This window comes from Pogona vitticeps, chromosome 1 (genome assembly GCF_051106095.1).
Source record: "Pogona vitticeps strain Pit_001003342236 chromosome 1, PviZW2.1, whole genome shotgun sequence".
Taxonomy (NCBI): domain Eukaryota; kingdom Metazoa; phylum Chordata; class Lepidosauria; order Squamata; family Agamidae; genus Pogona; species Pogona vitticeps.
In genome coordinates, this window is record NC_135783.1 from 96035751 (window position 1) to 96050137 (window position 14387).

The window sequence follows — 14387 nt, forward strand, 5'->3', positions numbered from 1 at the left end:
ATCACACAGTAGTCCTGTTTGAACCAATGGAACTTACAGAGGAGTTGACGCATCAAATTGTACTCTTGTACAATTTACTATTCTAAGCAACAGGATTTTGGCATATTATAATATTTAAAAATAATTAAAAATAGGAATGGAATATGCATTCAATGCATGAACAATTTTCAATAATTATATCAAAAAGGCAGCAGAAGACAGTAGCAATAATCTGAAGTTGTAGTTTGATTAAAAATATGGGTCAGCCTCAAAATGAATGGATAGAATAAAATTCAATAATTAAAAGCTACAGTGAAAAATCAGGTCTTTAGAACTGAGTTCCAAGAAATCTATTAGGAAGCTAAGTGCACTTCCCACAAGAGGGACTTGAGCTTCTTAAACTAAATTCTATACAGCGGGCTAACTGTAGTGCATGCTACCTACAATTCACCATATGAACTTGCACACTTAATTGACTATAGTCACTCTCAGGTTCTTAATGTGAAAAATATACACACAGTGTATACCTGCCATTTATTTTCTAAGAAAGCTGCTTCACATGTCCAAAGGTCAAGCAGTACTGCAGCTCGATCCACTGTTGTATGTGCCCAGTCTGAGCGGCTGCTATTACAGGAATCACTGTTGGCTTTATGGCCTTGGAAAGACAAAGATAGCAGAGCAGATGCTGATACAAAAGTAAGCAAGCAAAGCTCTTGTAGCCGAGATGCCTGTTTAACATGGCTGTTTTTCCTTGTCCCTTCATCCGCATGCTCTGACTTCTCAGATGTCATTCATTCACATAGCTCAGTATAAATCAGCCATCTGTGCACATTTCAGGAATAACCAAAACTCCTTGTATGCTTTGGGAGTACTCAGGAAATCTACACTTTGTGACCTTATAAATGGGACTGTCAAGAAGTTAAATTGTGTATAGAGCATTAAAACAATTAAGGGGGCTGTAGAAAATGCAATCCTGAAAATGTACATTTTGCTACAGAGATACTACAAATCAACAAAATGAGCTTTGAACAGCAGTTTACTAAAGGTTGCTGCAAAACAATTAATCAGCCCTCCAGCCAAGTCTGGGAACAAGGTCACTTAATGTTTTCAATATTTGAAGTTTTATTACGGATATTAAATATAGAAGCAACGTAGATGAATAAAGGTTATGGAATTAGACAAGCTGATGTTGGCTGAAATTATTGCAATGCTGAAAAGACTTATGCCTTGATACCCAGATGAACTTTGACATGATTGGAAATTATTGTCTGATTTCATTATGGAATTAGTTATTAACTGGGATAAATGCTGGCTGTGATGAACAGAGACTTCTGATTTTTGCCTAGAGGGTAATAAAGTTCTGTAGGGCTTTTAGGGAGAGGTTCAGGCATCAGACTTCCTGACCTGACAGGACCTTAAACCTAACATGCAAGTTTTTACAGCATCAGTAGACAACTCCCTCAGCAACAGTTACACCACAAAAGAATGAAGTTGTCCTTTATCAAATTACAATCACAATGGAATTTAGCTATATATCCTTATTGGACTATTTTATTGTAACTTCCAAGCTTGCCTTCAGAAAACAATCTGGAGTCTCATTATGGTGGACTAGATTAGGATAACCCGATCATTCATGACAGACAAATGAAAATTTACAGTACTTCCATTATCATTCCTGTGGATATTCAATCCTGGTCCTATTACTTGATTGTGCTTTTGCTACCCAGTTTTCTCTGTTTACACTGGGCCTGTGTCAGTCTCAATGCTCTTTGGTCCACTGAACGTATTATAGCGCTAGTAAACAATGTTACCTTACCTTTCTCTGCTTCTATGTACTGGGTTGCCACAAGCAAAAGCTGATTTTCTAGTTTGTTCAGGTCCTGCAGGGCAACATCATACATCACAAAAATCCCTCTCTGATCCTGTGTGTGGATATATACCTCTTCTGTGGTGTAAAAATCATCATGATTCTCTATCTCTGAAAACTCCATAAATTTCACACTATGGACCTGCATGTTGAGAGAGAGAGAGAGAGAGAGAGAGATCAACAAAGCTGGATGAAAAATATATTGTTCAATTAAGCCACACCTTCTTTGATTTCCATATGATTGGCAACAAGATTTTGTGACTGGAGGCAGCATGTGGTTTGGGGTGGGCGAGACTAGTGGTCTGAACATTGGTAGCCATGATGATTTATGAATCTCTAGAATTTTCAAAAGAGGGCTCCATAAAAGCCGAGAAACAAAATAGAAAATAAATATTGAAAATAAACCTAGAAGGAATGAATGGATATTACGTATGCTGAAAGGGAAGTCACTGAATCAGTGTAATATTACAGTTGTCATGCTGCTATCCTACTTAGGCTGATCAGCTCTAGAATGACCCAATCTGGAGAGATTTTATAATATGAAAAAAATGCATATTTATTATATTAACATGACCTTCCCATCTGAATCCTTTTCTCCCCGTTTAGTCACATTTAGGCCATGTACACACCGCTATAGATAAATATTTGGTCACAATAGCTGTGCTCTTCCTACGAGCAGCGACCCTTCAAAGGAGAACTGCATTCACGGAACTTTCCTTCCAGGAGAATAACTCTCATTCTGAGAACAAAAGTTCTTCCTGTGCTTGAGCAGCCAGAACGAATCCATCCTCTCCATTATTTTTTAACTTCTTTTATAGTTTGCATCCACGAACTTTCAACAAGAGTGCAAGGGAGGTCCTGTTGGCCTTATGGCAAATTCTAAAATCTGTGTTCTTGTGACATCACTATAAGTCCATCCAAAAAGTAAAGTTTCACACATACAAACCCCTCCTTCATCAGGCATGGTGAAGTTTCAAAAAGGTGTATGTGTCTGGGAGATCAGTGTGAGAGCAGAGGAGTCTGCATATCATCTGGAGCTGTAATGGGGAAGATTTTCAGACAGTTAAAACTGTCCAGCTGTTACAGTTCAGCCTGAATGGCCCCTTTGTATTGCTGGGAGGATGAAAGGCTATAGAAGGCAGTAAACTCTGAATCTCCATTTTGAAAATACAAGAACTCATTTGCAGCACAGAGCTGTCTCTTATCCAGTGTGAAGCCAACAGTTCTTTTATACAGAGTGAGAGTCTTACATCATGTATTACAGGGTCAGATACCATGGGATCTGCTCCACTGGTTAAACAGGTAAAACTGAAGGTTTTTTTTACTGACCACAAGATATAAAAGGCTGATTCGAATTGGCCCAGCCCCTTTTGCTTCAAAATCAGTTTGTTTTTCTGCCAAGGGACGGCTTTTATTGTTTAAAGCTGGAATTATTCAAACAGGCTTTTCCCTATGTGGTTAGTTGTGATACTTTCTTGTAAAGGCGGATGTATACCCATAGGTGGTGTTTTTGTGACATAAGCAACTGGGGTGTGATGTTCAGGACCGGGGAACATGCCCTCACCTCCGATTATCCTCCATTAAAAAAATTCTTACATATATGAAATTGGCACTAGATCAATCTATCATTTTATCACTGGGTCACTGTTATTATTTCCTGCATTTATGCCCCCATCAGACTGGTAAAAGTCAGATCAGAAGAATGAAGGAATGTGATGGAAATTACATCACATCCAGTATGAATTGTGAACTCCCCAATCAACCTGCAACCGTTGCATGAATCAACACAGGCTGTGAATCAAATTGCAGCAAAGCCAAATCACTCCAATTTGGCTTCCTAGTGTAGTTGCACCCTTAGGCAGTTTGTACATTGTCAGGGCTGGAGATTATTTTAGATGCTAGCTCAGGTCAATGTGAACTCATCTGGGTAGTTTGCTTTGTGTTGGGGTGATGAGTGCTCAGAAGTCATAAGTTCCTGTTTAGGTTACATGAAATCCACTTCTTCTAGTGCAGAGTTCCAATGTTAGAATGCTTGAATTAGGTATCAAGGCTCAAAGGAAATAAAAAATAAAATGCAACAGCCGTGAGGCTGTGTGCATTGATTTCAGTAGCAACGGGGGGGGGCACATTGTGGTACCTTTAAGATAAATAAATTTCAGTGTGAGCTTTTGTAGATTGCAACCCACTTCTTCAGACATATGGAACATTATATCTAGGCTATGCGCCAACATGTGTTTATACCCATCTATTTGCTGGGCGTTTCTGGTGTGGGCATGAGGGTGGGTGGGACAACAGTTGCACATGGTATAAAGTCTAATAATAACTGCATGTTACCACCTGGCAATGAGCTTCCATGGTGACAGTGGCATGAATGGCACCGGTAGTGAAGGAATGAACGAACAAAGGTCCAAGCCTCACAATAATATTGGTATTTCTGTTCAGAGGCAGAGCAGCAACTGCAGCCCTCCTGACAGAGTACAAAGCACCCAAAGCCAATCTAGTTATTTTGACGCCGAGGCAGCAAATCCCAGAAACACCATTTCCTACGTTATAAAAATAAATAACTACAGTATATCCTGTCCTTTTGTGACACCTACAATCTACCATCTGATGCAGCTGCCTCACTCTGCCTAATGGTAGGGCAAGGTCTGGTTACAGGAGCAGTGTTATTTTCTCACTTCAGGTTCATTGATTACCTTCCAATGTGGGACTTTACAATCACCATTATTAGGGCAAAAATCCAAAGTGTATGCAGAAGATTACAGACACGGAGGGTCTTTTTCGTTATCCTTGTCTACTGCACAGAATTTACCCTGTTACACCTGACTTCATTTTTATGAAGACATTTTATGATACCACCTCATGCCTCACCTTATAGTCTGCTGGTGTATAATGCACATAGGGGTGAGAACCAAGACCACCACAGTCACCAGTGCCTCCTTTGGCTGCATTTACCCAACAGGAGTCTTCAGCAGTAGAAACCAGATGGCCAGCATTCAGGGCAACACCTGAGGTGCTGATTGTTAGTGACCTTTCAATAGATCTGAAGTAGTTGAGGATTCCCAGGCAAATTCGCTGGCATCAATTGGCAAGAGGTTTAAACAGTAAGAAGAGCACAAAAATAATAAGTATTAACAATAAGAAAAAGCATTCAGAAGAATTAACAACACTGTATGCTGTCTTAACAGCCTTAAATAATATATTTCATACACATAGTTTTTGTTTACCTGTAGTTGTCTGATTCTCAAGTGACGTAAATAAAGGAGAGACAAATAAGCTCCTTTCCTTGGGCCAAGGTCCAGGCTGTTAGTTTCTGTGTCCTCATCTAACCCAAGCAGCTGCAAGGTGGTTGTGTAACTATTTTTTTCCAAGAAGAAATTTAATTAAACACTGCTCCTCAAAGAGATTTCTAAGCTGCATCTAAATTAAATTACCTCTTTATATTTGCTCTCTAGAAGGAAAGTCTCTGTTGAAATCACCTACATGGAACCACCTACAGAACTGAATTCAGAAAGGGGACCTCATATCATTAAGGGGAATGATGTAAATAAGGGTTACAAATGGACAATCTTATAGAAATGCAATTACACTTATGTGCAGAGAGCATTGAGTATCTATAGTTTCCATTGCCACATCTCCAGCCTTGTTTCTTCCTAGCTCACATCACCAACAGTAACAAGCATCCTTCTCATCCATTAAGGCAGTTGAGACATATAATTTGTTGCCCTGCCAGTAGTAGACCAGGGTAAGCACTGAGAGCTATAAAAGAATGACTTGGAACCACAGTGGTGGAAAATGCTATCACTGGGACTATAAATGGGAAAGAAATAATTTTTGGAAGTCAGGATCCATAAAGTGCTGATATTAGCAGAGGGGTCAGTCTGTTCTTTTCCAATGTAACTAAATCCAATGAAGGCCAGTAAGCCCCCCAGAGCTAGTTTTTGGACGGCATGGAGGGCTGAAAGCTGAAGGGGATAGAAAGAACATCCCATCACCTTAATATTGAAGCACTAACACAATTTTGTTGTTAGGCAAATGTTTTGTAGCTACAAACTAAAAGAGAACAGATGGAGGAAGGCAAAGCCCCAAAACCTGTGTTAACAGAAGGGAGATTATGTAGAGGGCCTGTATGCGGCATCCAGTAAATGAAGATGCTGGAATAATCCATTGTATTGGACATGGCTGGGGACTTGAACTTCTGACAGCTTGTTGGACTGTTGCATATAGTGGAGGGAGTGGACTGAGCACATCCAGAAGTCAAGACAGTGCTATCCTTTGACCATCATCAGTTTGGCAAAGCACCAGAGTTCTAATGGAAGGCAGCAATGAAATGGGACAGATATATGTAAGGTCTGCAGTAATAAACTATGCTTATTACTATAAATATATACAGTACATCAATCTGTAAACAGAATGTGCTACTGAAGGACCCAGGGCTTCTGTTGCACTCAGTTAAAAAGTGGCATTTTACACAAATGTACATGAACAAACAAATACATGTGTAATATATACTTTGTGTAATGAGGAAGAAACACAACATATACCGAGAATTAACAATTCACCTGGCATCTTTTTTCTTTCTTGAAAAACTGTACCCTTCATTAAGGCTGCCATCTTCCATGACTCTTTTATCAGTTGCCTTGGCAGGGCTATCATAATCTCCATTTGTTTGTTTTTCCTGTCCAAATGTAAGGACTTGGTATTACAGACAGATTGTCCCCCCTCTGTTTTTTTAAAGTATTATATAAATAGAAAGAAACAACACACCATTCCAATCTTGCAGAACCTAATCTTCCAGAGGCTGAAGTTTCATTACCATCAGTCCTAAGCAACTCAACCAATGGTAGCCAAAAGTTAGCCATTCTTTATCTTTTATTTTCTTAAAAGTCTGGTTGAGAGCCAGTGGAGAAAAGCAAACAAAAATCGCTCTTGTTGCCCCTTCCTGTCTCCTCCTGCCACTGAGGAACACAGCTCTCAGCTGGACTTTTAAAAGAAAAACAAAGGAAAGCTTCCAGGATGAAGCATTCCATTTTTTAAAAAGTAGTGCAGCAAATATTTGCTGCCCAATACAAACTTACAAAAACAACCATTCACTTCCTTGACTATTCCATGGAACCGAGGAAGTGATTTATTAGCCAATATTGTGATGTGGCTCTCTTCTTAAGCTACTTAACAATATTGGCAAATTAGAGGAAGGCTTGCTTTTGGTCTGTTCCCAGCAATAATATGCTGAAAACAGACAAAAGCTGCACTTGAAAAATGGAAGGCCCTGAGAGGAGCCAGAAAGGTTTGGGTAGGCACACCCTGGGGACAATTTGGTTTTCTCCAGTGATTACATCATGGGATCACTGTCAAAAGGAGGGAACCAACCCTTCCCCAGAGCATTCCAAACAGTGAGCTAAATGCCAATCTGATCTCATTCACAGGCCATTTGAGTGTGAGCCTTATGCTTACACGACATGTAGTGCTTGAAAAAGGAAACCTTTTTGGACTCCTTGGTTACTGACTATGGTGGCCATAGGATTCCAGGATTCCAGTCACTGGGTGATGTCTTATTGCCATCATACGCACTGTCGTACCACTGTCTGAGACAATGGAAGTTATGAATTCAGAATCAACCGATGCCTTTCATCATTTCAGCCAGCGATGGAACAAAATGCAAATCACCACAAAATAAGCAAAAAGAGAAGTTTCAAACAGGATGCCAAAAAAGATCTCTGCTGTAACACAGTACTGAAGTGTACTCATGAGTTGGGACTGGAGCAGGATCTTTGTTAAGAGTAAAGAAAACACATAAGAAAAGAAAATGCTTATGATCCTAGCCTTATAGAGGCCCACACATATTTTGGCTTATACTGTACTCTCCTTCATATTACCTGGTAGAATTCTGGGCTGCAATAAATCTTTTCCCAGATTTCTTCATATTGTTGTGAATTGAAAGAAGTCATTGAAACTGACGTCATTGGCTTTGGCTGCGGTATCGCTGTTGCTTGCTCTTGGAGAGCCTGCATCACCCACTCCATGTTGGAAACCTGATTGATCACAGCAACATATTGGTGCTTATCAAAAGAAAAGGCTCCATTCAGATCATGTAGACCTTACATATAGGAGAGAGTTCATCTTAAGAAGGAGGACAGCACTTTCACCCAGCACAAAAGGAGGTGGCATATGTGAAACATTCGCTAGACAGGAAAACTGAATGAATGGAATAACCTTGGGTACCAGTCCATCTTCCCATAGTTTGTTTTAATGTTGTCTACATGATGGGCTAAATGCAATTGTTAGTTGTAAAGACAGTAGACCCACTGACTACTGTGAACACTTACATAAGTCCCACAGACTAGTATAATTGTGTCTGACACCTGAATTGATTCCTAAGATAGTTGTTTTTGTGCACTTTCTTAAGAGAAAGGAATTTTCTTCTTCAATTTTGTATTTGAAAGAAGGGACAAAAATAATGAGTTGGAAACAGACTGAGCTAGTTAATTTTTGGTCCCATTGAAATCAAAGTGACTCAGGTTACTTCAAAACTATTCTTGTCCCTTTCGCTGTCATGTGACCCAGAAGTTCCACTAATTTACTGGTAATGTAATTTTATAGTTTTTAAACTGCAGGGATGGCTAATAAGCATATCAAATCAATGAGAAAAATATAAGTACAGGAAAATCTCAGAAATGCTACAAGTTGGCTAGAGATGTAATGTGGAAAGGTCAGTTCAGTCAGTTTACCTAGTCCTGAATGAACATAGCTTTTGGAATAAGTAGCTACGGAATCCTTCCCTGGTCAATGATCTTAGAACTCTGAAAATTGTTTCAGTTTATTGAAATTCAAATAATATTTTGATGTAAATTCTGTCTATGTGCACGATGACAGATCTGACAGAAGATTTAATAGAGAAGTGGAGAAGTCACAAATACATGAAGAATCTGCTGATAAAAGGAGGGAAGGAAGGAAACTCCATTCCTCAGCTCTTCTGTTTACCTCTAAAAACTTTGCCTGAAGCAGCAAGAGTCCATCCACCTTTTTTGATTGTCTCAGTTTCATTAGGAGCTTTTGTTGCCAGGGGTCTTGTTTAGCTTTAATCTGCTTGCCAGAAAAAAACAAAAAGAGGAGGCATGTAAAGGACATGGCACAAAGGGAATACAGTATATATTTCTTCCCCTAATCCAATCAAAGTGATGAATGAAGATCTGGGATGGGGTAATTGGCCTCCAGATGTTGGATCATAGCTCTCACCTATAATGAGAGATAACGGGGAGCTGCAGTCCAATAACCTCCCGAAGGGCACAAGCTGCTCACTTTGGAAGGAGAGGACAGTTTTCTGTGTGCAGTTTAGTTTAGTTTTTTGTGTGCAAAAAGTTATTACACAGGGCAGAAAAAACTAGTACGCTGAATATTTGAACCTGATTCAGGTGGTGCCTGAGTGAAGTGCCAAAACAGCTGTATGTGAGGATCTCCTCATCCATCCACTCCACAGCTGACTGGGGCTGCCTTCTCAGCCAGCATTAATAACTTAGGGTTCATCACATTTTATTTTATTAACAGCTCAAGGTCTGGAACATCATCCTAGTACACTGCTCAGTTAAGGAAGGCTTCAGTATTTCATCATAATATTCCTTCATTTTGAAAATAACTGTACAAATCTCTGACCTGATCAAATATTAGATCAGCCTTCTGAGGAGTGACACTACCAATTACTTATCTGGTGTGTGCATTTAATTGCACACATGCAACCTGTTTGAGCACAAAGCTCTCAGGATTGAGGTGATTGAATTGAGTTCAACCCGGAAGGAGTGCACAGCGGCTTGCCACTGATAATTGGGGAAACTGGAGACCCCAAAGTTATTTGTTACAGTCTAAACACACTTACTAACACATCAAAATCAAGTGTCCCCCCCCTTTACCTTTATATAGGGAATCCAATTGGCTCTCTTTTTCAAAGACATGTGGGGGCCTGCTATACCCCAAGCTTCCAATCCAGGCATTCCAACATCATAAACAGGAAATGTCCTCATTGTCTGCTGCTCACTGAAAATGCTTCTAAACTTACGTGTGACCTAAGAAACTCACAAAAAAGATGCCCATCAGGTAACAAAAATCAAGAGAAGTTTTCACAGAACACCTCAATTTATAAAATGATGAGCTCTTATTGACAAGGGTGGGAGAGCACTTTAGCTTGGGAGTTTTCATAGCTGATTTCACTGGATTTTATTTATTTATTTTATTTATTTATTAAATTTATACCCCGCCCCTCTAGACCATGTCTACTCCGCCCTTCTAGACCCCACCCCTCTAGACCATGTTAATGTATATCCCCACTCTTTGCATCCATATGCAGTAGGATCATCGTTCCTGGATATAACATGACAGGCATCTGCTGTATGCACATCTGCAATTGTTCTTGATATCTCATCATGCCCTCCCATTTTTGCCTACTTTCTCCAGGCACACTCCATAAGGAGTTTGCATGATATAAGAAGAATGTTGTTTGGACCTCAGAAATGATGCTTCTAAGAGCAGTGCTCAATGAAGTACATCAAGAGTGAAAAATCCCCCTATCTTAAAAGCCCTATGTTACAAAAGTTGTATGACTAAAATAGCTGATATAATTTAAACTTATCATATCACCACAGATCAAAGAGTGAGGTGTATTCCATCCTCACACAAATGAGGAGTTTCTACTAAGAGAAATTCTCTCTTCCCACAATAAACTGAGCTGGTCTAGTATTTTCTCATTTCTGTTCCCATAACATTCCAAAACCCTGGATGTTCATGGTTTTGTGGTAGCTTTTGTTTCTTTAAACAAATAAAAAATGTACATACAAATTTCCTTTCTAAATTTAACGAGTCTCCAGAATATGATAAAGTCACTAGTTTACTAGCAAGGGGCTCCATTTCACTTCTAAACTGAGAATACTCAGTGACATGAGTACATTCAGAAAGCATGGTGGATCAAAAATTCAGATCCAAAGAAGTTAGCACACTGCATAAGTTATTAAATTAGGGAGATTCACTGATTCAGCATTACTAATTACTAACTTTACTACCGTAATTACTAATTGTAAAGCTTCTAACAATCAGGAGAGGCAGGTATGTTGCCTAAAATAAAATCGTAAGAAATAAATTCAGAGATTTGACAAGGAAATTTAATACACCATTTAGGGCATTTTTATTGGAAACATCTGCTTGATGCTTGGGAAGACTTTCTACTTATTGCTTCCATAAAAGCTTAAATAATGGTATGAAAATGTTCCCTTCTTTATGTATTAGGAGACTGGAAAAAAAATAGAGTGTTTTCCATCCAGGAACTATGTTACATTAAAAAGTTGACTCAATGTTAATTCTATTTAAAAACTTTCCAAATTAAGTGAAATGTTGACAATAATAACTAATTTTGGTATGTCCAATATATTTGTATTGTGGTCTTTTAAAATACAGTATGCATACAAAGAAAATACAGAAGTGTAGGATAAGAATGAGGGACATGGTGGTGCTGTGGGCTAAACCGCAGAAGCCTGTGCTGCAGGGTCAGAAGACCAAGCAGTTGTAAGATCGAATCCTCGTGACGGAGTGAGCTCCCGTCGCTTGTCCCAGCTCCCGCCAACCTAGCGGTTCGAAAGCATGCAAATGCAAGTAGACAAATAGGGACCACTTTGGTGGGAAGGTAACAGCGTTCCGTGTCTAAGTCGCACTGGCCATGTGACCACGGAAGATTGTCTTCGGACAAAACGCTGACTCTATGGCTTGGAAATGGGGATGAGCACCGCCCCCTAGAGTCGAACACGACTGGACAAAAATTGTCAAGGGGAACCTTTACCTTTACTTTACCTTTTAGGATAAGAATGAGGATGGAGGATGGTCAAAAGAAGGTGAACTGCCTTGATTCAGGCCTTGCCCCCAAAAGGAAGAGAGACAAAAACTATTGACATCCCACCAATGTTTTTAATATAAATCCAGCAATTAAATTACCATGGAAAAGAGTTCCATCTCATTAGCAGAATGCCTGAGGTCTTCCACATCATAGCTGATACCTAACTGAGACAGCAAAAGTCTCAGCTGAGGCTTCAGTTCTTCAGTTTCTGCATTGTGCTGGGGAAGTGAAGAGAATGCATCTCTCAGCAAGGTTCCTATAAAAAGTGAAAACAATTTGGACATGCTAAGAATTGTTGCACACGGTAGAGTCTTGAGAGGCCAACATTCCCGAAACAAGTTGAAATTACTATAGAGTTCTAACTCCTGCCCCCTGAAGATGCCAGACACAGAGACTGGTGAAATGTTAGGAAGAAATACCTCCAGAACATGGCCAAACAGCCCGAAAAACCTACAACAGCCATGACTATAGATGCTTTGGGCATTTGATGCAAATTTGGGACCAGCCCTCCACTATTTTTCCTGAGGTCCTTGGCCATATGACCTGTATTGGTGGTCCCTTTAGGCCATGAACCTTGCTCCACTGCCATTACAGAAATGAGATCCAATGGTCAGGCCAGTTTGCTTCTGTGCAAGGTCATGTCACTGAGTGACAGAATGCAAATCTTTACTGAAAAGTCTTGACTGGAGATTTGAAAGCAGGAATATATTTCAGAAGGCAAAAGAGGTACTGTACAGGGTTGCAATGGAAGGGGCAAAGAACAAGGCAGGGCCCTTTCCATTGCATGGAAGAGAAGCTAAGAGAGATGGTACTCCTGGCTCCAGCATCAGGTCTTGGGGTACCCTTGAGCAAGATGCCATGACCAAAGTGCATCTGCTTCCTCATGACTTCCATCTCTGATTACCATTCTCTCACCCCCTTCCTCAGGAGCCTGTCAACACAAAATAATCTGGAGGGAGAGAGAAATGCCAATCACGGATGTGGTGTTCTCCATCCTGGCTATTGCTTGTTCCTAGAAAAAGCAAACCAGCCAGCACTGATATTAATGGAGGAAGCGTAGCAGGTTGAGATGCAGGTTAGTTAGGGAGTTCACAGTGGTGATGCACACAACTCAAATCTTCTTGGAGTTTGGATAAGATACTTTTTCAGACTGCAACGCCCCATGCCAACATGGCCCCTGACCATATCCTGGACGGTTTGGGGCCCTGTAGCCCCAAAAAGCTACATTTCCAAGCAGGGGTTCTCCATTACCATGTTGCTACTTCCTATCCACCCTCTTGCAACTCTGGCCTGCAACCACCCCCTAAGTCTTCCAAGTAGTACAGCCAGGCCTGCTTTTGTAGACACTTCTGTGGCATCAGAAAGTTTTTCAAGTTATATTTCAAAGCCCAAATATAATTACAACACATAGATTTATTGACACACTGAGAATTTTAATCACTGTGCAACAACTTGCTAAAGTTCAATAAAACTCATGAGGATTTGTAGAGTTATATGTAACCTAATTTATTAGTTCATTGCTTGGCAGTAAGGGGCCATCTGTGTTCCTGTTCTACACTTTCCTCTGTCTCTGCTTATAATGTTTTGCTTAATCATTTTGTCTGTTTAATCTATCCAGCTAAGATCTATACAGCAGATGAAGCTGGAGACTTTATTTAATATCTCTAAAACAAATGGTTCACGGATAACTTGATATTGAAAGTAAACAACAAAGAAGCAAATCATCCTGATTGGCTTTCTGTCTCCATAAAAGGCCATTTTCCCTTCAGAATTAATAGCTACACGTGGATTGAATAATCTACATATTCTCCCATGGCTACTGTCCTGAAATGACCTTGGTTTTCTTCCAAAGGTAGTGTGGATCTTTGCAGATGCTCAAGTTAGCACTAATGTGTGCACAGCCACGTTCTGCATGGCACCCACAATTTACAGAAGAGAAGGGGGTAGCATTCCCCCCCTTCAAAACTTCTGCATTTGAGGACTGGGAAAATGTTGCATTCTTATAACAGACACAGAACCTTGAGAGAGATGGAGAGAAACATCTGCAGCTATTGTTCAACAATGGCCATGTTGTACAGAGAGACCCTAAGACAGCATTCCTGAACCGGCTGAACTCCAGATGTGATGGACTCTCATTGTCTATGAGCACAACCACTAAGGGTTCCAAGAATTAAGAGTCCAAAGTTCCAGGTTGACTAAGACTGGTGTTAAGACATGTAAAGACACTTATTTCTTACCATTGGTGGTGGATGTCCCAGAGCAAACAGGAAAGTGAATGTTGGGGGACAAGAATTCCATTTTGGGGAGGGTTCTGAATGTTTCCCCATCATTCCAGGGTGGAGCTCTGTCAATGCCCACTTCCATCCTGTGAGAAACAGGCAAGTATTGGAGTACCTAGAAGTATGAATGGACAGAGACTTATGAACTTATATTTTGCCTTTATTATTTGTATTCAGCATGTAAGCAGGATCAAAGGTCAAAGAGAAATATCGGTAAAGACACAGCACTGCATACAGGGACCCAGCTTTATTTAGCCTGTCCTTCCACCTGCAGAAACAGGAAGGAACAAAATGTCAGCAGGCAGCTTTGCTCCTCTTCCCTTTTAAACCAGTGCTTAACAGAATCAACACCTGTTCGAGGCTGAGGCAGCATTTGCAAATGCCAGTTCAT

At 40.2% G+C, this 14387-nt stretch overlaps 1 protein-coding gene across 7 annotated transcripts in view; it reads right to left on the reverse strand.

The window, feature by feature from the left end:
- CCDC162 (uncharacterized) overlaps positions 1–14387 on the reverse strand; it is a 79899-nt gene that overhangs the window by 50613 nt on the left and 14899 nt on the right. For all 7 annotated transcript variants that reach the window (XR_012086520.2, XM_020801356.3, XM_072998023.2 and 4 more), the window contains exons 8-17: positions 13955–14111; positions 11816–11973; positions 9751–9903; positions 8828–8929; positions 7723–7878; positions 6409–6524; positions 5074–5203; positions 4718–4921; positions 1796–1988; positions 507–634 (exon numbers count right to left, since the gene is read on the reverse strand). Coding sequence is in view for 6 of the 7 variants with exons in the window: in XM_020801356.3 (XP_020657015.3) it covers positions 507–634; positions 1796–1988; positions 4718–4921; positions 5074–5203; positions 6409–6524; positions 7723–7878; positions 8828–8929; positions 9751–9903; positions 11816–11973; positions 13955–14111 (1497 nt within the window). In the remaining variant the exon portion in view is untranslated. The remainder of the gene's footprint in view (positions 1–506; positions 635–1795; positions 1989–4717; positions 4922–5073; positions 5204–6408; positions 6525–7722; positions 7879–8827; positions 8930–9750; positions 9904–11815; positions 11974–13954; positions 14112–14387) is intronic.